The 26,180-nt window shown below is 47.6% G+C and overlaps 1 protein-coding gene across 1 annotated transcript in view; it reads right to left on the bottom strand.

Moving 5' to 3' along the window:
• Positions 1-26,180, bottom strand: part of CPT1A (carnitine palmitoyltransferase 1A) — a 939,552-nt gene that overhangs the window by 695,401 nt on the left and 217,971 nt on the right. Inside the window, 1 exon segment of the mRNA XM_029583120.1 lies at positions 25,046-25,147. Within this exon segment, the coding sequence (XP_029438980.1) occupies positions 25,046-25,147 (102 nt within the window).

Below are 26,180 nucleotides of genomic sequence, written 5' to 3'. Positions count from 1 at the left end.
TGTACCTTCTTATATTATCCAGTTTAGTATATTATCCAATTATCTCCCTGTTAGCCCCCCATCCTCGTTCATTGTAATTTCCTCTCTCAGTTACTTGTGAACCGACATGATGTGTCTTACGAATGCCGGTATATAAAAGTGTTAAATAAATAAAATAAATAAATGATGTAACCACGAATGCTGGTATAAAAAAAGTATTAAATAAATAAATAAATCAGCCATTTTTACAAATCAAATAACAGCTTGCTGAAAAAATCTCAAGCTGCGTTACCCCAGGAGCATTGGTAAGGTAATGAACATCCCGATTCTCCTGGGATCCTGTCTTAAAGGGGAAGACAGCCCCAAGTAAGCCCCCTCCTTCCATAAAATTATCAAAAACCCTGGGAGACTGAACAGATCCCCTGTCCCACCTCCCCCCATTGCCCCTGGAGGCAGCTCGATTTAAAAATGTTTAAAAAATTAAAAGTTAGCATTGGGTCCTACCCCTTCCACCCTTACCCCTCCTCTTCATTACAAAAACCCAGCTCCCAGAGGCCTGGAACCCATCTTCCCTGGATCCCCCTCTTACTTATGGTGATCCAGTGAGAATCCAGATCCTGGTGGCAACCACTTTCAAAATAGCACTGCCCAGCTTCTGCCCCTATCTCTCAGGGAAAAATACTGCACCTTAATGAATGAGCCCTTAAGTTTGTATCTGAGGCAATGGAGGATGAAGCGGCTTGCCCAATATCACGAGGAGTGTCAGAAAGATTTGAACCCTGGTTCACAGCCTGCTATTCCAAACACTAGGTTAATCCTCTTCCATCTTCTGAAATGATATATATTATCGCAGATTTTGTTCACAGTTAAAAATTAAGATGCTAGAGGAAAAGATAAGAATGAGGCAGAGGAAACTGAAAAAAGAATGAAGGTGGTAAAAGGCAACCTTTCATCCTTCAGCTAAGTCCTGGTTCCCTCTGCACTTGCAATCACAAAACATCAACTTGTCTCTACATACTACATTTTTTTCTATTTTGATTACTGCGCACTAAAAAGAAATAAATGAAAAAGAACAAACACGAAATGAAAAAAATGAAAATTGTTTGGCTGCACATCCCAACAGCTGTTACAAAGAGCTAAAATAAAGTTAAACAAAAAGATATGGGAACATTTTATGATTTCTAGTTTCCTTCTTTAATACAGAAATTTGCACATGCTTATGACCATATTTTTTGAAATGTTTTATGTAGAGAAACACACAGAAAGGCATCAAACATTACAATTAGAAGGTTCATACTCTGGTATATTTCAGGATGTAACATGGCCCAAATTGAAAGCTCATGAAAACATTCCCATAAAAGAAAAAAGAAAAAGATATCAAGTTTATGAACCTGTACGCTGCCTCCAGGTCCAATATCTTCCCCATATTACATCATACTGTATAACCTTGACTTGAGACACATAAGTAATCTTATCCATTAAGGCAGTTTCCACTAAAGTAGAAAACCGATGAGAAAGTTGGGGGCAATCTTTCCAAAAGAAAGCTGTTACGACCATGGCTGCTATGCCGCCTCCTCACCACCAGAGGTCCCCCACGAGCATGTTCTTCTGGCTGGCCCACTCCCTCCTTCCTGTCTACTCTATACCCCAGACTTTCCTTGATAACCCTGTCTAGCAGTTTCATCGGTGCTTCAGCATCGAGCTCGCCTGGGCTCCCTGCTCTAGCCTTCCATGCTTATGTATCTGGCCTACGGGCCTTCTGGGTGTGTGTGGCCTACGGGCCTTCTGACCTGCCTTGCCTTGCTATTGTGTATCTGGCCTACGGGCCTTCTGACCTGCCTTGCCTTGCTATTGTGTATCAGGCCTACGGGCCTTGTGTGTGGCCTACGGGCCTTCTGACCTGCCTTGCCTTGCTATTGTGTATCTGGCCTACGGGCCTTCTGTGGGTGTGTGGCCTTCGGGCCTTCTGACCTGCCTTGCCTTGCTATTGTGTGTCTGGCCTACGGCACCCTGCCTACTGTGTGTGTGTGTGGCCTACGGGCCCCTCTGCCTACTGTGTGTGTGTGGCCTACGGGCCCTCTACCTACTGTGTGTGTGTGGCCTACGGACCTCTGCCTATTGTGTGTGTGTGGCCTACGGGCCCTCTGCCTGCCGTCTGTGGCCTACGGGCTCTCTGCCTGCCGTTTGTGGCCTACGGGCTCTCTGCCTGCTGTCTGTGGCCTACGGGCTTTCTCCGCTCTGCTGCCTTCGGGCTTATGTGTTTCATGTTCAATGTTAGTGCTGTCCTGGTTTGTCTGTTCAGTTCTCTGTCAGTCTTGTTTCCTCAAACCAGTCACTTATACCTCCAGCCATTATCACTCTTACCTGCACGCTTCCTGAATTCATCCTTACCAGCACCCAGTTCCAGTTTCCTGTACACCTTTACCTACATTCACGCTCACACATACCTCCATGCTGTTCCAGTATTCAAGTTCACCCTTACCTTCATGCATCTGGTATCAGGTATCTCCAGCCAGTATTAGACTCAGTCTGCCTATTCCACCTTCCCACTTGCCCATAGGGTTTACTCATTCCTGCCTGCACCAGCCAGCATCTAGACTCTTCTGCAGTCCTGCCTTTCTCCACCCTGAGACACCCCTGTTAGTGGTGTTCACGACTCCTGACCAGAACCCATTCGTAACAAAAGCAATAATGAGCCAAGCAACATGCAAACAAAGTCTCACCAACCTCGTCAATTCTTGTCCAGGTTCATCTGATTCCAGTATCCCAAGAGGCATAATTGTGGGAGTAAATCAAAAGAGGAGCCAGTGATCTCCTGTATAATCACATGTATTTCTCCCCAGAATCGCTGTATCTTAACACAGTCCAACAAACAATGGGGGCTAGAGGAACTGAATTTAGAAAAGAATATCGGATACCTCTATGCTCTGTGTAGTAATTTATGTATAAGCTCCTGACTGTTACTGCAAATAGAAATTTTCGCTGCAGATCCCCATATCAACCACCAATCAGTTTCATCCAGTTCTAACTGGAGGTCAGGATTCCATTGTGCAATAAGCAGTAGACTAGTATTCAATTCACCATCATCAAATGCTAAGACAGACATAATTTTGGGATACCCTTGGATATGGATCCCTCATTGTTATGTGGTTATCTTTCTTCTTTTATTTGGCATAAATGGGTTGCACCGATTAAAATGGCGATGCTACAGATACCCAGAGATTGTGGTGGGCTTGAGATTCTTGATTTTTTTCTTTAGTATCTTGCTGCCAGACTGTTGGGAGCAAGAGTTTTTCAATGAGATTCCTCTTTCTCATGGATTTCTCTCCCCTAGCCCATTCAAAAGTCAAATTACATATATGCAGGTAAATATAGTGAGTATGTACCGGTAGGTGAAATTTAGCAATATCATCCTCAAATTAAGTAAAAGAAGAGCTCACCCATAATTAATCCAAAAATCTTAAACTCTGCTTAAACCATATTTCCATATCCACGGAAAAGGTAACAAGTGAAAGGTGTGCATTTTCAAATAGAGAAAATACCAGAGAATAGCTCTCTTCTGGTCGATTCAACTTTTTAAAAACCTGTCTCCATCTTTGAAGGGAATGTGAAATAAAGGGGTGCCTCCTACCAATCTTATTAAGACTATTCGCCCCAAGTGGATAAAGTAATACACTAGCCAAACTATGAGTTAGAGTTTGACTTTGTTCCAAATCACACCATCCTCTGCTCCAAACCATCTCTAAAGCCCAACAGTCTGGCAGCAAGATACTAAAAAAAAAGCCCACCACAATCTCTGGGTATCTGTAGCATCGCCATTTTAATCGGTGCAACCCGTTTATGCCAAATAAAAGAAGAAAGATAACCACATAACGATGAGGCACATCACAAGGAATCTGTTGAAATAAAGTCATTTTGGAAAAATCATCATCTTAATCAAATTAACCATTCTGTTATGGGTTCAGACCATACACACTGGTATCCTGCCCAGGGGCTCTGACCTGAGGGGCTAACCTCATATAAGCACACACAATTACTGGGATTATACCTGTGAACTTGAACCAGGAGCTTATCCCCTACACACACTGCCACATACAATTACTGGGGATTATACCTGGGAACTTGAACCCAGGGGCTTATCCCCAACAGCAATTGCGAGTTTCCTCATCATAGACTTAGTGGAATAACTAAACAAACACTCTTGCCTGTTCATAAACATTTCTCAGTGCAACACAGTAAAGCAAATGTTGCTTACCTGTAACAGGTGTTTTCACAGGACAGCAGGATGTTAGTCCTCACATATGGGTTACATCACAGGATGGAGTCCAATCACGGAAAACTTCTGTCAAAGTTTCCAGAACTTTGACTGGCCCCTACTGGGCATGCCCAGCATGGCACTAACCCAGCAGGCAGCAGGGGTCCCCCTTCAATATTATTTAAAAGCTACAGGCAGTACTGAAAAATAAAATAAAACGTTACGAACCCAACATCGCGGGGCGGCGGGCGGGTTTCGTGAGGACTAACATCCTGCTGTCCTGTGAGAACACCTGTTACAGGTAAGCAACATTTGCTTTCTCACAGGACAAGCAGGATGAGAGTCCTCACATATGTCTGAACATGCACCAAATGTACCCAAAGGCGTGCAACAGGCACAACTGGGGTGGAATTTGGTAGAGGGCATCCTGAACCCCACCGGGCAGACGGAAGGGTGTTGGTATGTCACATTGTAAATAGGTTACAAAGGACAGACTGACCGAAGATAGATTGTCTTCCAGCCTTGTCCAAGCAATAGTGGGCTGCAAAGGTGTGGAGAGAACTCCAGGTGGCAGCCCTGCAAATGTCAGGAAGCGGCACCGATCGTCGGTGTGCTACTGAAGTCGCCATGGCCTTCACAGAGTGTGCTTTAACACGGTCTTGAAATTTATTTATTTTATTTTTAATTTTTCTATACCGAAGTTCCTGTACGAATACAGATCACACCGGTTTACATAACAACAAAATTCGCTTAGGAGCGTTACATATAACAAATAACATATAACATATAACAGAGAGCAACATAACTAAGGAGGCATCCAAATATGAAAGAATTTTAAACAATATATAAAGCAGAACATATCTTAATATAAACATGATATATAGTATAAATTTAATATATAGTAAGCAGAACATAACATATATCGTATCAATCAAGACACGGGAAATGGAATGCCCGCTTAATGATAGCTAAAGAATATGCAGTCCGCCAAACAGGAGGAGAGAGTCTGCTTACCCTCAGGTTGCCCTAACTTGTTAGGATGGAAAGAGATGAACAATTGAGTGCTTTCCCTGTGGGCAGCTGTACGGTCTAGGTAGAATGCTAGAGCCCGTTTACAGTCAAGGGTATGCAGAGCCTGTTCTCCTGGATTGGAATGGGGCCAGGGAAAGAAGGTAGGTAGTATAATGGACTGATTAATGTGAAACTCCGATACCACCTTGGGCAAGAACTTGGGGTGAGTGCAGAGTACTGCCCGGTCCTACAGAGGTTTAGTGTAAGGTGGATAGGTAACTAGGTGGAAAAATCAGGTAACTAGGCCTGTAATTCACTAACTCTGTGAGCTGAAGCGATTGCCAGAATAAAAATCACTTTCCATGTAAGATATCGAAGTTCACAGGAGTGAAGATGCTCGAATGGTGGTTTCATGAGCCGACCTAAAACCAGGGTAAGGTCCCAAGAAGGGGCAGGAGGTCGCAGTGGAGGCTTGAGGTGAAGCAAGCCTTTCAGAAAACATGTTACAAGGGGTTGTACAGATATAAGAACATCCCCGATACCTTTATGGAAGGCAGCTACCGCACTGACATGCATTCTGATGGAAGAAGTCTTTAGACCTGTCTCTGATAAATGCCAGAGATAGTCCAAAAACTTCGTGATTGGACACGAAAAGGGGTCAAGGGACTGAGAAGAGCACCATGACATGAACCTTTTCCATTTGTAAGAGTAAGCTTTTCTCGTGAAAGGCTTCCGTGAAGCAATCAAGACACGGGAAACTGGTTGAAGGATTAACCTTTCAACATCCATGCCGTCAGAGACAAGGCGTGAAGGTTGGGATGGCTGAGGCACCCGTCGTTTTGAGTGATCAGGAGCAGGTCCTTTCCCAAGGAAATGCGCCTGCAAATGGAGAGATCCTGCAGTATTGGAAACCACACTTGGCGTGGCCAGTGAGGTGCTATCAGGATCATGGTTCCCTTGTCCTGATGTAACTTCACGAGAGTCTTCCAGAGAAGAGGAAGTGGAGGGAATGCGTAGAGTAGACCGGTAGCCCATGAGAGGAAGAATGCGTCTCTGGGCTGAGAGTGTTTGCTGCGAATGACAGAGCAGAATTTCTCTACTTTGCAGTTTTGAAGAGACGCAAAGAGATCTATCTGAGGATATCCCCATTGTTGGAAGATGGAGTTCGCCACCGAGGGGTTGAGAGACCACTCGTGCGGTTGAAAGATGCAACTCAGCTTGTCTTCCAACACATTGTCTACTCCCGGCAACCAGGTGGCTCTGAGATACATCGAATGGGAGAGAGCTTCCGCCCATATCTGCGCAGCTTCCTGACACAGAAGGAAGGAGCCCGTGCCCCCTTGTTTGTTGATGTAACATATGGCCACCTGGTTGTTCGTCTGGATCAGGATAACTTGATTTGAGAGGCGATCCTGAAATGTCCTGACAGCGTATCTTATTGCTTGAAGCTCCAGGAAATTTATTTGGTGTTTGGCTTCCTCTGGAGACCAAGATCCTTGTGTCCGCAGATTGGCCACATGGGCTCCCCAGCCGAGGTTGGAAGCATCGGTGGTGAGAGTTATTTGAGGGCCTGGAGCCTGAAAGGGCAAGTCTTGGAGGAGATTGTTCTGATGTCTCCACCAGGCAAGAGACTGACGGAGTGAGTCTGTTATGTGGACAATGGTCGACAGGGGCTGAATGCTTTGAGTCCATTGAGACCTTAGAGTCCACTGCATGACTCTCATGGCCAAACAGGCCATTGGTGTGAGCTGAACTGAGGACGCCATGTGTCCCAGGAGGATGTGAAAGAGGTGTGCAGTCGCGGAGTGCTGAGACTGCAGCTGGTGAGCAAGAGACACGAGAGTGAGAGCTCGCTGTCGAGGCAGAAAAGCCTATGCCTGCAAGGTGTTCAAGTCTTCCCCAATGAACGACAAGGTTTGAGATGGGACTAAATAGGATTTGTCGTAGTTGACAAGAAATCCTAATGAAATTAGAGTGTGTAAGGTTAGATCGAGGGATGACAGAGCAGCTTGCTTAGATAGACGTGAACACCTTGGGTCCTGAGGATTGCTGCAACTACTATGAGGCATTTTGTGAAGACTCGTGGCGCAGACGCTAGGCCAAATGGAAGCACTCGGTATTGATAGTGCTTGGGGCCTACTAAAAACCTCAGGTATTTGCGATGAGATGGGGTTATCACAATATGAGTGTATGCATCCTGGAGGTCCAGAGAGTAGAGCCAGTCTCCTCTTTGTAGAAGAGGAAGAAGCGAGCCTAAGGTTACCATCTTGAACTTCTCTCACTAGAGGTACTTGTTGAAAGCTCGTAGGTCCAGAATAGGACAAACGCCTCCCGATTTTTTGGGGATTAGAAAGTACCGGGAATAGAACCCTAGGCTCTGCTGAGAGTATGGTACGGGTTCTATTGCCTTGGACTGGAGAAGGAGGGAGACCTCTTGATCCAGAAGGATGGAATGATCGGATGTTCTCCACATCCGTAGAGGTGGGGAGTCTGGTGGCAGGGAGAGAAAGTTCAGATGGTAATCCTGAACAATTATCGCCAGTACCCATTGGTCTGAGATGATTGAGTGCCATATGTTGTGCAAGTGGCACAATTGACCTCCCACTGGTATGAGAGCCAGTGGAATCTGGCTGCTGCTCTCTAGGTGGAAGTCAAAAACCTGAAGCAAGCCCTGGCTGAGGAGCTGCTTGTGGCTTTTGTTTCCATGCCTGACTAGACTGGGCTTTTAGAAAAGGTCTCGTGGCACGGGATCTGGTTGTTGGCAGGTAGGACTTCTTCGGCTGGAAGAAGGACTTCTTAGAGTCCTTTTGGAAGGGCTGTTTTGAAGAGTAGTCAGGAGGAATCAAAGAGAGCTGTCAGAGTCTCATGATAGTCCTTAAGTTCCGCCACGGTCCGTTGAATTTGCTCTCCAAAAAGGTTATCACCCACACAGGATAGGTCAGATAACATGTCTTGTACCTCAGGGCGAAGGTTAGAAGACTTGAGCCAGGCACATCTCCTTGCCAAAATAGCTGCTGCAGACACTCTGGTAGCAGTATCGAAGATATCATAGGATGATCTGATCTTATGCTTGCCTGCCTCAAGACCCTTGTTTACTAGGGTTTGAAGCTGATCTTGGAATTATTGAGGCAGGGTATCTGTCAAGTCTTGTATCTGCTTAAAAATGACCCAATTATATTGGGTCATATAAAGCTGATAAGCGGCAATCCGGGAGATGAGCATTGAGCCTTGGAATACTCGGCGTCCAATGGCATCCAGAAACTTCTGTTCCTTCCCGGGGGGAAAGAAGTGTGAGGCTTTGATCTCTTTGCTCTCTTTTGTGCAGATTCAACAACTACAGATTGGTGATCCAATTGAGTTTTCTGAAAGCCTGGAGCTGACTGCACCAAGTAGGTAGTGTCAGCCTTTCTATGCACTGGAGCAATGAATCCAGGATGTTCCCAGTTCTTCTTGAGGAGATCTAGAAGAACCTGGTGGATAGGAATGGAAGTTATTTCTTTAGGAGCATCCAAGAATTGGAACAACTCCATCATCTGATGTCTGTCATCCTGTTCAGTCTGCAACTCTAAGGGAACCGATTCAGCATTTCCTTCACAAAATGTATAAAGGAGAGGTCCTCTGGAGGAGAACGCTTCCTACTTTCAGTGGGTGAAAGTGGTGAAGCTAAATCATCGGTGTCTGGCGAGGAATCATCAGTCCAGGTATCATAAGGATCAGCACCTGTTCCTCTAGGAAGTAGAGGGGGATGGGCTGGTGGGATACCTGAGGGTCCTGGTCTAGGCTCCGAAGGAATCGGAGGAATTATTGGAGGCACCGATGAAGGCATCGAAGGCACCGGCGCAGGCATCGAGGGCATCGATGGATGGCTCGGTGGCGCCGGACGTATCGGCACCGATGGTTGGATCGGTGGTGAGGGACGTATCGACATCGATGGCTGAAGCAGAACTCCCGATGGAGGGATGCAAAATGGTGTTTCTCCTCCCGATGACAATGTAAGCGGGGAGGGCACTGGAGCCATCATTTACCCGGGGTCCATCTGTGGAAAAGCGGCAATGAGCGCTTCTATCCTGGAGAGCAGTAGTGCCAATGCTGCCGGAACCAGATAGATGGACGGTTCCGCAATCAGTACCGGTGTCGGTGCTGGAGAAACCTGGAGTCGTTGCATCTCCTGGTCAATAGCCTCCTGAACCGTCCAGTCCAGTTCTTCTCGGAGACCTGGAGCAAGCAGCCCCGGCTCCAGAACAGGAGGCGGCGGCAGAGGCATAGCCGGAGGGACCACCCTTAAAGGTGGAGTCGCGGCTCCTGATCCCCTGTCAGGTGAGGGTTGCCTCTGTGACCCGGTCACCGAAAAGGTCGGTGCCTTTTCTGGACGGGGTTTCTTCGACGCCGGCTTGGATGATGGCGAGGTCGATGATTTCGCTCCCTCGATGGCCCGAGACTTACGGTGTCAATGGCGATGTTTGTCTCTACGATCCCCTCGGTCCTGAGGGGGTGTCGAAGTCCGAGATGTCGTCGATGCCGAACTGTCACCGGCCGGTGGTTGATGCTGGCGCGAAGTTGACACTGCCGGTTCTGATGACGTCGATGTAATGGACGGAGTTGGGGTTTGAGCACGGAAGAGAAGTTCCATCTTCTCCATTCTGGCCTTGCGACCTTTTGGTGTCATAAGGGCACATTTGGTGCAGGTCAAGATATCGTGCTCGCTTCCTAGACACATAACACAGACTTTAGGGGGTCTGTGATGGGCATGGTGCGATTACAGTCCGGGCACCAACAGAACCCTGATGCCATGGCCATGGAAAACAATCAAGCCGTGGTACAATCGACAGCCAGTAGGCCGCGAGGGCCATACTCGACGGTAATCGACGGAAAACGGGTAAAAACTTACCGGAGTACCACGGACTGAAAAAAGTTAAAAGATGGACCCCTGTGGCGCAAATAAACTTTTAGTAATTCCGTGAGGAAAATTCCTGTCAGGAATCTCTGCAGAGCTCCTTTACTGCGAGGCTACTGCTGCGCGGGAAAAAAGAAGACTGAAGGGGGACCCCTGCTGGCTGCAGGGTTAGTGCCATGCTGGGCATGCCCAGTAGGGGCCAGTCAAAGTTCTGGAAACTTTGACAGAATTTTTCCTTGATTGGGCTCCATCCTGTGATGTCACCCATATGTGAGGACTATCATCCTGCTTGTCCTGTGAGAAAGACAATTTACCTTTAGCCCTGATGTACTTACGTAATAGCCCTCTGTGCAGCGTTAACCTGACACCTTTCGAGTTGTGCACAGGACGCAGCATGTAGCTGCATGATATTCAGAGTACGGTCATCCCAGATACTTATCAGACTTACATGGACTCTTTAAGGATTATTGTATCTCATTTGTCTGCCCTCAGCAGGAGCCATGGACAAGATGAAAATCCATCATCCATTGTCGAAGTCTGTGACAAGGTCCTAAGGCGAAACGTCGCACACAAAACCTGGAAAGAGCCTGTTTAACGTGGGACCATACACAGTCACAGCCTGCACAGCAACTGCTGTCCTACTGGATGGTGACACAGTTTGGACTCATTTAAAGGACATTCACATTCCCACACAAGTAGAACCAAAGGACTGAAAGAGTGATGATTATTGTTTGGTATCATGATGCAATTGCTTCCTTTATTAGTTGCTTATATTTCACTATTGTCACCAGTATTTATCAGGAGAACTTAACACTGAAAGCTAAGTGATTAGTTGTAAATAGTACCAATGCCTCTAATTGTTGGATTTGTACAACTAACCCTGGATCTGCTTTATATGGAGCTCCGTACCTAGCTTAGCGGGAAGGAGTTCAATTTGGTATAATGCAACATCTTTTCAACTGTTCACCTGGGATAACATCTGTTAGCACCACTAAACATAACCCATTTATTGTACGGATTATACAACAGGTGCCACAGTTGTGTTTTTCTAGCAATGAAACAGATATTTTTAGGGAACTCAATTGTCTATGGACCCAGACTAACAAGGGATGGCGACATAAAAATGGAACACACATTCACAACTTTTACGGGTTCTTTGTTAGAGATAATGAGACAAGCATTAAGTGGTTGATAGCCTCCTTTTGCAATTTCACTGAGGCCAATCGATCAACCAGCTACTTCCCCTTCGCAGGATACTATGAGGGTCCTAGCAATCGTTCCTTTCTCTATCGCTCGAGTGATCTAGTAGCTCTACAAGGACATTATTTTGTATGTGGACAAAGAATACCGTGCCCTCCCCTCAGGGTGGGCAGGCACCTGTTTCATTGCTAGTGTTTTACCCTATACCCACATTTACCAGAATTTGTCTATGGTCCCAGAAGTACACCCCAGTCATCCCCGACTAAAGAGGGAGTTAATTTTATTTATTTATCTATTTAATGTTTTTTATATACCGATGTTCGTTTACTCATCACCTCTGTTTACATACCAAGAGTTGGATAATGAAAGGAAAATACATCAAACAGTTTAAGTAACTATGGGATTAACAATGTGTAACATATGTAACAAAAAAAGGGGGAGGGGGAAAGCAAGAAGGAACTAAAGGAGAACAAAAAGGCTGAGAGGAACAGGTAATGATAATTCTTGAAGTAGTGGGAGATTGGGTGTTGGGGGGGAAGCATATGATCTGTAGCATGCTTAAGGGGGTGAAGAAGAGGGAGGAGGGCTGAGTGTTATTGGTAGGCTTGCTCAAAAGAGACAAGTTTTAAGTTTCTTTTTCAAATTGTCAAGTCTTAAGTCGATGGGCATTGTATTCCAAATCGTGGGTCCGGCCAGGGATAGAGCGCATTCCCGTGAAGATGCTAGGTTAGTGAGTTTGGGGGGAGGTTATAAGTAAGGTGCCATTATTGGCAGATCTTGTGGGTCTTTGGGGGAGTTGGAAGTGGAGGGAGGTGTTGAACCAGTTTATTGATTGATTGTATAGTGTTTTGTGAATTAGAGTGAGACATTTGAAGCGTATTCTGAAGTGTATGGGGAGCCATTGGAGGTTTCTTAGTATAGGGGTGATGTGTTCATTCCTTCTGGTGTTTGTGATGATTCTGGCAGCTGCATTTTGGAGCATTTGTAGAGGCTTTATGGAGGTGGCAGGGAGTCCTAGGAGTAGGGAATTGCAATAGTCTATTTTGGACAGAATGAGCGCTTGAAGGACTGTTCTGAAGTCGTGTTGATAGAGGAGGGGCCTTAGTTTTTTTTTTGCACGTGGAGTTTGTAGAAGCAGTCTTTTGTGGTTGCGTTTATTAATTTCTTTAGGTTTAAATCATTATCTATGGTGACACCTAGGTTTCTGACTTCTTTTGATAAGGGTGGTTTTGTATGGAGGGATGATGTTGAGAGGGGGGTTTGGGGTTTAGTATTAATAATTCAGTTTTGTCCGTGTTGAGGGAGAGGCTCATTTGATTCAGGAGTTGTTTGATGGACATGAGGTGGTTTTCCCAGGTGTGTAGGGATTTAATGACGGATTCGGGGATGAGAATGAGAATTTGTACATCATCGGCGTATATGAAGAAGGTGAGATGAAGGTCGGTTAGGAATTTGCATAGGGGGAGCTTATATATGTTGAAGAGCATGGATGAAAGAGAGGAGCCTTGTGGGACGCCTTGGATAGAGTTTGATGGGTTTGGATTCGGTCTTGCCAATTTTAACTTTGTATTGTCTGTTCTCTAGGTATGAGATGAACCATTGCAGGGCTATGCCTGATATTCCAATTTCCATTAGTTGGTTGATGAGGAGGTTGTGACTAATGGTATCGAAGGCTGCTGAGATATCTAGCATAGTTAGAATGAAGGATTGTCCCTTTGTCTAGGCTTTTGAGGATGGAGTTGGTGAGGGAGAGTAATAGTGTTTCCATGCTGAAGAATTTGCGGAAACAGAATTGGGAGGGGTGTAGTATATTGCATTTCTCTAGGTGATCCGTTAGTTGATTGTTTACTACTTTTTCTAGAATTTTTGTGAGGAACGGGAGGATGGATATGGGTCTGAAGTTGTTAGGCTCAGAGGGATTAAGCTGGGGGGTTTTCAGGATGGGTTTGACCAGTGCTTGCTTACTGTCAGCTGGTACATGTCTCTGTGCTAGTGATGATGAGTTGATGATGTTGGTAATGGGTTTGGCTATGAGGTTGGGGATGGATTTTAGGTGTTTGATTGGGATTGCATCGGCTGGATGAGCTACAAGGTTGATTTTTCTAATGAGTGATTCTATTTCTGTGGAAGCTATGCTTTCAAATTCATCGAGGATAGCATCTGGGATTTTGGGTAAGGTAATTTTGTTTGTTGTGTGTGTGTGGGGGGGGGGGGGGGGGGGGGAGTTTGTCCATTATCTTGGTGACTTTATCTTTGAAAAAAAGGCTGAGTTCATTGCATTTGGATTAGTGTCTGCGAGGATGATGGGAGTATTTTAGTGAGGTTAGTGACGTATGAGAAGAGTACTTTTTTGGAGTAGTAGTTGCGCTTAGTTGTGAGTATGGCTGTTCTGTAGTTGTATAGGGTGGTTCTGTAAGTGGTCAGGAGACTGGGGGAGTGTGAGATTTGCCACTGTTTTTCATTATTTCTAAGGTTTGGTTTAAGTTTTTTTTAGTTCTGGAGAGCACCATGGGTTTTTATTATGTTTGGAGGGATGTATGTCTTTGGTTGTTAGGGGGCAGAATTGGTTGGCAATGTTATGTGTGATGGTGTTCCAGGAGGCAAGGGCGGTTTCAGTGTTGATTAGGTCTAGTTTGTCAAGTGCGGGGGGGTTTTGTGGTTTGTATGAGTGTGTTTATGAAGATCAGGTCTAGTGAGTGTCCTGCTTTGTATGTGGGGGGAGTCGATGATTTGCTTGAATCCTATGGCTGAGAGGGAGCTGAGGATCACTTTGCAGGAGGGGGTTATTGGAGAGGTGTCAATGTGCAGGTTGAAGTCACCTAGGATGATGGCTGGTGAGTGAATGTTGATGTTTTCGGTGATGAATTCTATAAGGGGGGATTGGTCGCGTTCTAGGATACCTGGGGTGTGTATACTAGGCAGATTTGTAGTTGGTTGGATTTGAAGTATGCCATTTCGTAGTTGGGTGCTGAGTGAGTGGTTATCAGTTTGATGTGGAGCTCTTTCTTTGATGCTAGTAGAAGGCCATCTCCTCTTTTTTTGATCCTAGGGACAGATGTGATGTCGTATAGGTTTGTAGGGAGTTGGTTGGTTAGTACTATGTCTGTTTATTTGTTTCTGTGATGGTGCATATATCTGGACTGAGGTCTGTTAGGATGTCGTATAGTATTGGGGTCTTTTTCACTAGGGATTGTGCGTTGAATAGCATGAGAGAGAATAAGGAGCGGCTGAGCATCTGGATTATAGGAGAGATTGCAATTGGAATTAACGTTCTGGGGTGAATGGTAGGTTTCTTGTAGTATGGTCTTTTGTATGTGGGGGTTGTTGTTTTGTTTGATGGGGGTTGTATTGTGTTCATTGAGTGGATGATATTCTGATTGATCTGAGGGAGGATGTAGTTGTGTGTTGTGTGGGAGCCTGAGTGAAGGGGGGATGTGGATAAGTATGAAATGGGGGAGTGTTTGTGAGGGCGGGGGGAGGGTGTGAGAGACGGGAGGAAGAGATGGGAAGGTTTAAGCTGTTGGTGGAGGGGGGAAGATGCGGAGTAATAAAATTTACTGGTGCAGAGCGGGAGAGGGGACGTGGAAGAAGAGGAGTTTAAATTTGAGCTGGGGTGAAAGGGTCGGTGAGAAGTGTGTCTTCAGGGAGGAGAGTTGGGATTTGGTGAAGAGGTGAGGTAGTGGGGTGTAAATAGCAGGGGGGGGGCGAGAAAGAGTCTGTACTAAGGGGCACACAAAGGGGCATACCCCTTTGGTCGCGCACCTTCAGCGCGCGACGCCTGCGGTCGCGTTGCTCCATTTGTGGAGCCGGTAAGGTCGCAGCGATGACGTCGCCTGGGGGGCAGTCCTCTCGGGGAGGGAGGCGCGGCCTGGCTCAGGGAAGATCCGGCGGTGCTCGAAGACGGCGATGTGCTCCTGACTCCATGGTGTCTCACGCCGATCATAGGGAGCGGAGGTGGTGTGGGCTGGTGCACGAGGGAGCTTGCCTGGACTTTGGGGCCGGAGCAAAGAGGGTGCCTGCGGTCGCGGTGTTCCTTTTGTGGAGCCAGTAAGGTCGCAGCGATGACGTTTCCTGGGGGGCAGTCCTCTTGGGGAGGGAGGCGCGGCCTGGCCCAGGGACAAATCCAGCGGTGCTTGAAGATGGTGGCGTGCTCCTGACCCCAATGGGTCTCACGCCGATCGTGGGCAGCGGAGGTGGGGGTCAGCCAGCACACGAGGGAGCTTGCCTGGACGTCGGGGCCGGAACAAAGAGAATTTGTCTTTTAAACCATTAAAACACTTTTTATTACCTTTTTAAACAAGTCGAAGCTTCCTTGTAGTATATGAATTTAAATGCGCAGTGTTTCCCAGAGAGAGGAGTGCCAACAATCTCTAGATTTTCTTAACAAGACCTCCCCACTCACCGAAGCACAGAATATGGGGCTAGCCTTAGCAGGTATAATTCCATTGATTATTGGAGTTCCATCTGCAATCTATGGTACTAAAATATAACACTTGTAAACTGTTTTAGAGGTTATGGCTTATGAGTATGAGGAAGCTTTTAACAAAACCATCAATGAATTATCAAGTCTGAGGATTTATAGTATGCAGAACCAAATGGCATCTGTTATTATCCCAAGGTGGAGTATGTGCTATTGTAAAAGGACAATGTTGAGATTACTACCTGATAATCTCCTTTTCTTTAGTGTAGACAGATGGACTCAGAACAAATGGGATAGTATCCGCGTGCTAGCAGTTGGAGACGGATCTGACGTCAGCACGGGGTATATATATCCCCACAGGAAGCGTAGCAACTTAGTAATCTTCCTTGCAAAAGCTGTTATGGATGTGTGTACTGACGCTCAGTGAAAAGTGAAACAGGATTCCCCTGACCGATTGATAGTAGCTGCAGACTGCCAGCATTCCCAACCGGAAGGCGTTGACACCTGGTAGAGTGTACGCTCTTATGGAAACCGATGACATGGCTTACCTTTAATCGGTGAAACCCATGTACGCAGGCAGCTGGGCGGGATGCTGAGTCCATCTGTCTACACTAAGGAAAAGGAGATTATCAGGTAGTAATCTCAACATTTCCTGGCGTGTAGCCAGATGGACTCAGAACAAATGGGATGTACAAAAGCTTTACTCCCAGCCTGGGCGGGAGGCTGCCTGAGGCCCATGTAGTACCGCCCTCGCAAAAGCTGAGTCCTCCCTGGCCTGGACATCCAGACGGTAGAACCTGGAAAAGGTATGGAGGGAGGACCACGTCGCCGCTTTACAGATTTCTGCAGGCGACAGCATCCTGGATTCTGCCCAAGATGCCGCTTGTGCTCTGGTAGAATGAGCCGTGACTTGTAGAGGCGGAGACTTCCCAGCCTCTACATAAGCTGCTCTGATAACTTCTTTAATCCAGCGGGCAATGGTGGGCCGAGAGGCCACTTCCCCTTGTCGTTTCCCGCTATGCAGGACGAACAGATGGTCCGTCCGTCGAACTTCTTGTGTCATGTCCAGATATCTGGGCAGCAATCTGCCAATGTCGAGATGGCGTAATAAACGCCCTTCTTCAGATTTCTGCAAACCCGCCGTGGTAGGCAAGGATATGGTTTGGTTAAGATGAAACTGTGAAACCACCTTAGGTAGAAAGGAGGGAACCGTCCGAAGATGGATAGCTTCAGGCGTGATTCTCAAAAAGGGATCACGGCAAGACAATGCTTGTAGCTCTGAGATGCGGCGTGCTAAACATACAGTCAGCAAGAACACCATTTTCAAGGTTAGAGAACGGAGAGACAGGCCCCGAAGGGGTCTGAAGGTGGATCCCGCGAGAAAATCCAAAACAAGGTTGAGGTTCCATAAGGGCACAGGCCACTTCAGTGGCGGACGAATATGCTCGACTCCTTTCAGGAAACAAGAAACATCTGGGTGCTTGGCAATGGTCTTACCATCCCTCTTGGGACCGTAGCAAGACAGCGCAGCCACCTGAACCTTGATGGAGCTGAGGGAGAGACCCTTCTGAAGTCCATCTTGCAGGAAATCCAACACAATAGGGATTGTGGTCGCATGTGGATTGGTGCCATGAGTGTCGCACCATGCTTCGAATACTCTCCAGATCCTTACGTAGGTGAGGGATGTGGAAAACTTGCGAGCTCAGAGGAGTGTATCTATCACGGGCTCCGAGTAACCTCTTTTCTTTAGTCTAGCCCTCCCAATGGCCAGACCGTAAGAGAGAATTAGCTGGATCCTCGTGAAGGATGGGACCTTGACGTAGAAGGTCCCGGAGAGGAGGCAGGGGAAGACGCTCCCCTGCCAGTAGTCTTCTCATGTCCGCGTACCAGGGTCTTCTTGGCCAGTCTGGTGCCACTAGAAGAACTAAGCCCCGGTGTTTCCGGATCTTGTGGATGATGGCGCCCAGCAGAGGCCACGGAGGAAAGGCGTATAGCAGAGTCCCTGGAGGCCATGGCTGAACCAGGGCATCGATTCCGTGTGAGAACGGGTCGCGCTTGCGGCTGAAGTATCTGGGTACTTGAGCGTTGGACTTGTCCGCCAGTAATCCATGTCCGAAATCCCCCAGTGATCCACAATCATCTGGAAGGCTGTGGGTGACAGCTGCCACTCTCCCGGATTTAGGCTTTCTCTGCTGAGGAAGTCTGCCGTGGTGTTGTCCTTCCCGGCAATGTGGACGGCGGAGATGTCCTGAAGATTCGCCTCTGCCCAAGCCATCAATGGAGCGATCTCCAGAGACACTTGACGGCTTCTGGTTCCGCCCTGACGGTTGATGTATGCCACCGTGGTGGCATTGTCGGACATCACTCTGACTGCTCTGTTCTTCAGTCTGTGAGCAAATCGAAGGCATGCCAATCGGACTGCCCGGGCCTCTAGACGGTTGATGTTCCATGCTGACTCTTCTCTGTTCCACCGCCCTTGTGCGGCGAGTTCTTCGCAGTGTGCTCCCCAGCCGCTCAGGCTGGCATCTGTGGTGAGCAGAGTCCACGTGGGTGAAGACATCTTCGACCCCCTGCTCATGTGGTTGGACTGCAACCACCACCGTAACTGGGTCCGTATTCTGGCCGGCAGAGGTAGGTGCGTGGAATAGTTCCGTAGCCGGGGGGCTCCAGCGAGAGAGCAGGGAGTGCTGTAGAGGTCTCATATGGGCCCTTGCCCAAGGTACCACTTCCAAGGTGGATGCCATGAGACCGAGAACCTGCAGATAATCCCAAGCTAGGGGCCGACTGGCTCCCATCAAGTACTGAATACCCTGCTGAAGTTTCAACTTTCTCTTGGCAGTGAGACTGACTGTGTCTGCCCGGGTGTTGAACTGTACTCCCAGGTATTCCAGGGACTAGAAAGGCTGCAGGAAACTCTTGCTGAGGTTGAGTACCCAGCCCAAGCTTTCCAGACGGGCGATCACTCTGTCGGTTGTCCGATGGCTCTCCTCTCGAGATTTCGCCCTGATCAGCCAGTCGTCTAGGTAGGGATGGACCAGAATTCCTTCCCGCCTGAGTGCCGCTGCTACCACCTTGGTGAAGGTCCGCGGGGACGTGGCCAACCCGAAGGGCAGAGCCCGGAACTAGAAGTGGCGTCCTAGAACCTTGAAGCGTAGGTAGCGCTGATGATCCGGATGGATCGGGATATGCAGGTAGGCTTCTGACAGGTCCAACGCCGTGAGGAATTCTCCCGGCTGTACTGCGGTCTTGACGGACCGCAGAGTTTCCATGCGAAACCTTGAGACCCGTAAATATCGATTGACCGACTTGAGGTCCAGTATGGGCCGAAAGGTGCCCCCTTTCTTGGGAACCATAAAATAAATGGAATAGTGTCCAGAATTCACTTCCCAGGCAGGTACTGGGATAATGGCTTTCAAGGACAGGAGTCTCGCCAGGGTAGCTTCCAATGCTGCCTTCTTGTGTGTGGGACAGGAAGACTCCACAAACTTGTCCGGAGGGAGATGATGAAAGTCCAGACAATACCCCTCTCGGATGATGGCGAGGACCCACTGGTCCGACGTAATCTCGACCCATCTGGGGTAGAAGAGGGTTAACCTGCCCCCTATGGCTCCGTCCCCCGGATGGATTGGCGGATTCTCATTGTGAGGCGCGGCCGGGACCGGAGCCCGGGCCTGCTCCGCTCTTGCACTGCTTGGTCCGAAAGGCCTGGTTCCTGGCCTGAGGACGAGGTGCCTGGTAGCGACTCCTATAGGGAATGAAGCGCTGAGAGCTTCTGCCCCTGGAGGTCCTTGGAAAGGCGCGCTGGTTCCTTCTGACCCGATCTTCCGGTAGTCGAGGTACTGGAGAAGCGCCCCATGTGCTGGCCAGTTTATCAAGGTCGCTGCCAAACAGGAAAGAGCCCTTAAAGGGCAATCTGGTGAGGCGTGTCTTAGAAGGCGCATCGGCTGACCATTTCCGAATCCAGAGCTGCCTCCTGGCAGCTACGGAGGATGAGATCCCCTTGGCTGTTGTTCGGACTAGGTCTGATGCAGCATCCGTGAGGAACGAGAGAGCGGACTCCATGACTGCAGCTGGAGCATTGTTCCTGACCTGTAACAAACAGGCACGCGTCACCACTGTGCAGCAGGTTGCGATCCGCAAAGATAGAGCCGCCACCTCAAAGGTCTGTTTCAGAATGGCGTCCAGTCGCCGGTCATGAGGCTCCTTGAGGGCCACCCCCCCCTTCAACTGGAATGGTAGTGCGCTTGACCACAGCGCTAATCAAGGCGTCCACCTGAGGACACGCCAGCAGTTCCTGGATAGCCGGTGCCAGTGGATACATGCCCGTCAGGGCCCGACCCCCTTTGAATGCGGCTGCCGGCGCAGCCCATTCTAAATCTATCAATTGCTGTGCTGCTTGCAAGAATGGAAAATGGCGAGCTGTAGGTCGAAGACCTTCCAGCAGGGGGTTCTGTGCAGAGGGTACCGTAGCACTGGGACCTGTAATATCCAACTCCGCCAGGCACTGAGACACCAGGTCCGAGAGATCCTCCTTAGAGAAGAACCACCTCATGGTTCTATATGGTTCAATCCCTGGGGGAAGGTCCCCCTTATCCGGGAATTCAGACTCGTCCGGTGAAACCCCTTGGTCTGACTGATCTGGACTGTCCAGCGGCGGGAGGTCTCGCTCACAATAAGGGCGTGATGGTCCAGGAACAGGATCTGCTGGAGCCACCACCGCAGCGGCAGCCGCAGCTGCCGCCACAGTCGCCGGCACCGCAGGGACCGTAGAAACCGCAGGGACAATGGGAACAACTGGAACTGCAGGGCCTGGACGGGAAGCCGTTTGCATCTGCACAAAGGCATGAATCCCCTTAAAGAGATCCACCCAGGAAATTGAAGCAGCCTCCAACCGCCGGGGTACAAGATCCCCCGGGATTCCCGATTGGTCGAGACTGACCGCTAAATCCGGGGTAGCCCCTGGGGAACTATCAGCAAATCTTGGCTGAGACTGGTCCTGGCCCGAGGGTCCCACGGCCTCCTCACATTGGGCACATAGGGAGTCTGGCTCTTCACTGTGCGTGGCTCGAAGCTGGCATGCAGAGCAGAGGCCGAGGGCTTTAATGCCGGAGGCAGGAGGTACCCCCACTGAAGACGCTGAGGCGTTCTGTTCCATTGAATAATATGCGGCAGCAATATGCGCTTAGCACAACAGGCGCTTAATAATATGCGGCAGCCAATATGCGCTTAATACAACAGGTGCACAACAATAATATGCAGCAGCAATATGCGCGTAGCACAACAGGCGTACAATAATAATATGCGGCAGCAATATGCGCTTAATCCAACAGGCGCACAACAATAATATGCAGCAGCAATATGCGCGTAGCACAACAGGCGCACAATAATAATATGAGGCAGCAATATGCGCTTAATCCAACAGGCGCACAACAATAATATGCGGCAGCAATATGCGCTCAATGATATGCCATAGGCGCTCAGCAATATGCGGACATTCAAAATGCTCTGAGCAACAAGCGGTGAGCAATACGCTCTCAATATGTTTCAGTATGCTCAGCAATAAGTGGTTTTAGCAATACACGCTCAAGGCTCAGCAGTAAGCGGTTAGCAATACACGCTCAATACAGTTCAGTATGCTCTCAGCAATAAGCGCTTAGTCATAGATCTGCGCCCATCTCGGGCGCACAATACCTGAACAAGGCCACAAAATGGCGCCCTCCACGGCGTGCCACGCCGCCGATCCTCGAGTCCTCGGAGACCAGAAGTAAAAGCCGTACACCTTACCTGATCCTCGGCGCTTCCCGGCTGGAACCCGGGCGGTCTCCGGCTGCGGGGGAGGGGAGCAAATACCTTCACCACCGCTTTTGAGGATATGCACCTGCTACCTCGTCCACGCGGGGACCGAGGTGCCTCATAAGCCTCACCCGAACCTCGCCCAGGGGCCGTGTCTCTGCCGCGATTCGGCCACCAGACCGAGGACTTAAACCTCCGGGGGATCACATAAATCACCCCGGGAAACTCTACTGGGGGAGGGACCTTAGGGTATCACCGCAGGAGTGCGGGGCTCGATGCTGTAGAAGTTTTAGTAAGTAGAAGTAGAAAAGAAAAAGTAGATTTGGAAAACACGCTTAGCAAGTGTGCAGGCTCTCCAAACTGCTTTGGAGACGGAAATTACTAAGTTGCTACGCTTCCTGTGGGGATATATATACCCCGTGCTGACGTCAGATCCGTCTCCAACTGCTAGCACGCGGATACTATCCCATTTGTTCTGAGTCCATCTGGCTACACGCCAGGAAATGTTGTGGTTTTGTAGATAACTCAGAATTGGTAATGGATTCAGTTGAACGCACCAAAACGGCAGCTTCTGTCCCCAAGTATGACCATTGGTCTACCTGGTGGGAACAACTGGTAAACTGGCTCACATCCTTAGGGGAGACTGACAGGGGTATCTTGTGGTGTGCTCTGGGCTTCCTTGTGGTTCTAATAGCGGTGTGTATGTGCTTGCCTCCATGTCTACTGTTCGGCTGGCAGGTAATGCAACATTGTTGGGCCCAAACAACGTCTCCTATCACTTTGAATAGGGCCAACATTCAGGGGTCAGTCATGAAACTGAGCCTCTATGCTTTCTTCAATACAGCAGCCATCCAAGAACAGCACCAGGTGCTAGAAAGGGACCTCCTCAGGATGAGTCTTGTTGACAATGACGGGTAAGATCAGAGTACGTCCTCTGACAACCTAAGACAGTTGCATGGCCCTGATGGTGAATGTCCCAATCATCAAGAGGGAAATAAGGAGATAAAACCATTAGGTGACCTTCATTAATTATGCATAACTGCTAGCACGAACAGGAACAAAGGCTGTGTGATTGCATGCAAGGGCCTGTGTGAGAACTGAATGGGTGCAGATAGGAGGATGTCAGACGGAAATCATAGGAACAAAAGAAAAGCAGAATAAACACACCCCATGGTGTGTGCACAGCTGTCCTGTGAGGCCCTCCCGGGGGGGGGACGGGGACGGGGGGACGGGGGAAAGTATACGTGACAAAACAGAGCACTATATACGTGAACCAAATTTAGCAGGCTATAAAAAGACTTGCTCGAACTTAGAAAAACGAGAAACAGCATTGCCAGAGAAGCAGTATATTCTGTTATTCGACTGTTTGCTCCCTTAAGGAATAGCAACCTTGTCCTTCCTTGGGCTTCTTCTATCTTACCTAAGAACATAAGAAAATGCCATACTGGGTCAGACCAAGGGTCCATCAAGCCCAGCATCCTGTTTCCAACAGTGGCCAATCCAGGCCATAAGAACCTGGCAAGTACCCAAAAACTAAGTCTATTCCATGTTACCATTGCTAATGGCAGTGGCTATACGCTAAGTGAACTTAATAGCAGGAAATGGACTTCTCCTCCAAGAACTTATCCAATCCTTTTTTAAACACAGCTATACTAACTGTACTAACCACATCCTCTGGCAACAAATTCCAGAGTTTAATTGTATGTTGAGTAAAAAAGAACTTTCTCCGATTAGTTTTAAATGTGCCCCATGCTAACTTCATGGAGTACCCCCTAGTCCTTCTATTATCTGAAAGAGTAAATAACCGATTCACATCTAACCGATTCATATCTACCCGATTCACATCTACCGATTCACATCTACCCGTTCTAGACCTCTCATAATTTTAAACATCTCTATCATATCTCCCCTCAGCCGTCTCTTTATTAAGTGATTGCAATCTCAGCTGTTTATTATGAATTTGTCTTTTAAACCATTATCACACTTTTTGTTACCTTTTTAAACAAGTCTAAGCTTCCTTGTAGTATATGAATTTAAAATACGTGGTGTTTCCCAGGCAGAGAGAGTAAGCTGAAAGAGGCCGTCAGGGCTAGTCCCTGGTGCCCCTATCTGCCAGTGGCATCAACAGAACAGACTGCCCCCACCAGTATCGACGGCCCTGTATCCATTAGTGCGGCTCCATGGTCCACCGGTGCAGATGCCACTGATGCCAATGTCAATGGCTCAGACTTCCTCAACCTGTAGGGTTTCTCCATCTTATCGAGTCAAGCGCGATGTCCCTTACGGGTCATCTGGGTGCACATGCAGCAACCCCAGATGTTGTGCAAAACCCCCTAACAGAGGACACACACACCTCATGGAGGTTCGTAATGTCCGTGGGCCTCAGACACTAGGGGCATTGATGGAAACCAGACGAGGCCATGACAAATGAAAAGAAGGGAAAAAAACAAGGAACTGTGACGATGGACAGTTCACACCGGCGGGCACCAAGGCACCACTGCCAGGGGGGGGGGGGGAGCAGAAGCAAAAATAACCTTACCAAACCGCCGAAAAACCTGATTGAGGAGTCTAAAGGGAACCAAGGGGAACCCAGCATCAATGAAATGCAAAAAAAAAAAAATCAGTGGAAAAGTTTTCCAAGGCAATTTCTTGAAGAAAAGCCAAGAGCTCACTTAACCACGAGGCAACAGCTCCGTAGGAAAAAAAAGACTGAAAAGGGATTCCACATGGATGCGTTGTTTGGCTGTCTATTCAGCATGCCCTAAAGTTCAAGAAACTCTGACATAAGTTTTCTGTTCCAGGATCCATCTGATGATGTCAGCCATGTGTGAGGACTACCATCCTGCTTGTCCTAGGAGAATCTTGCTTCTTGTACATTTTTATGGCTTTAATATATTTGAACATTTCTATCATATCCTTTCTTCTAGAGTACACATATTTAGATTTTTACATCTCATTTTAAATGATGTCAATATGTTTGGAGCACTAGAGGACATAATAGGACTGCTGTGAATAGAACTACTGGTAGTGCATACGGAAGATATAAAATTGTGATACATATATCAAATGTAATTTCTGTGCTTGGTTTTAGGTCTTGGCAAGTTGTTTTTTCATAACCTGCCAAATTTTATAAAACAAGAACATAAGCATGCTTCGAAATGTGAACTATTCTCACTTTATGCATGTACAAATACAATGGCTCTTAGTACTGCTATCTATGGCCTATGGCAATGATGGCGAATTCCAGTCCTCAAGTGCCACAAACAGGCCAGGTTTTCAGGATATCCACAATCTAATCTCATGCATATTCATTGTGGCCGGTTTGTGGCATTTGAGGACTAGAGAGTTTGCCATCTATGGTCTATGGTCTTTCAGCATAGACATACAAATGTTACTTCTAGTCATGCATTTACAAAGTAATTGACAAAACTACGAGGTATATAGTTTCAGATTTAAATTATTTGGCTTTTTGTCTGAAAGGATTGCAACTCACCCTTTTTACGGTGTCCTTCACAGCTGGGACAGGCAGGCGGGGTAAGGAGGTCTGGAAACTGTACAGCATTGGCTTACATCCAGAGAGGAGCTTCACCAACCTCTAGGAAAAAAAAAATACAGCCACTGACTCCTGTAACCAGTAGCACCCCAATACAATGCCAATGACTGAGTCGCTATCGTGGTACAATGCCACTGACAGAAAGACACAGTCATAGGTTAACGTCAGCAAAAGAGAGATGCCACCACAGTGCAATGCCCACCAGTGCAATACAGATGACAAATATCACTGCTGCAGCACAATATCAGTAACCGAGAGACTCCACTGAGGTACAATGCCAATTACAGAAAGATGCTAATGTGGTACAACTTGAGTGAAAAAGAGTTACTCCCATAGAGCAATACCAGTCTTCTTCTCAGTGATTGCAGCAACTCAATCAAGCCATGCCCAAGCAGAGTCAGAAGTGGTATTCAATGAAAACCCATGGTCAAACTAGATCAATAGGTAATCATTTGAGATATAGGACATCATTTATACCAATCTGAAGCTGCAAAAAGGCAATCATGATAACTACATCTGAACTGGGTAAATGCATTTTAGATAACACTTATCAAAGAACAGTTTATGGACAGTGACAAATAGACATTACTGCAGCACAATGATGCCAGCCCCTGTAGCTATTACCTTGCATGCCTGTCCTATCTGATGCCTTCTCAGACTTAGAATTTGCTAGTGGCTCCACCCTCTTCATGATGTCATCTGCAACAGTCTTTAAACAGAGGTCTAATGGTGGATGAAACACAACTATTCCATCTGCTATGGCTGGAAGAGTGTCCTGTCTTTGGCCTTGTTCTCTGACAAGTGCTATCAAATGTGCAGACAGTCAGAGACATAGGGTTATTGCAGAAATTGGTGGTATACCAACATAATTTGCTGCTGTTAGGTGCATTACCCTGTGAACACTACTTTCTTTGATGCAAAATCCTTTCAAATTTATGCTCACAGCAACCAAATCCATAGAGGAAACATTAGCTAATCCTTTAAAATAATCACCTAATCTACTAACAGCAGTTACAATAAAATATGTGAATGAAAATATTTTCTGCAAGAACATTCAAAACTGCTTTCTGTATGC

Source organism: Rhinatrema bivittatum, chromosome 17, assembly GCF_901001135.1.
Source record: "Rhinatrema bivittatum chromosome 17, aRhiBiv1.1, whole genome shotgun sequence".
Classification (NCBI taxonomy): domain Eukaryota; kingdom Metazoa; phylum Chordata; class Amphibia; order Gymnophiona; family Rhinatrematidae; genus Rhinatrema; species Rhinatrema bivittatum.
Note: the sequence above shows the minus strand (reverse complement) of the source record. Positions and strands in the feature narration are given on the sequence as shown.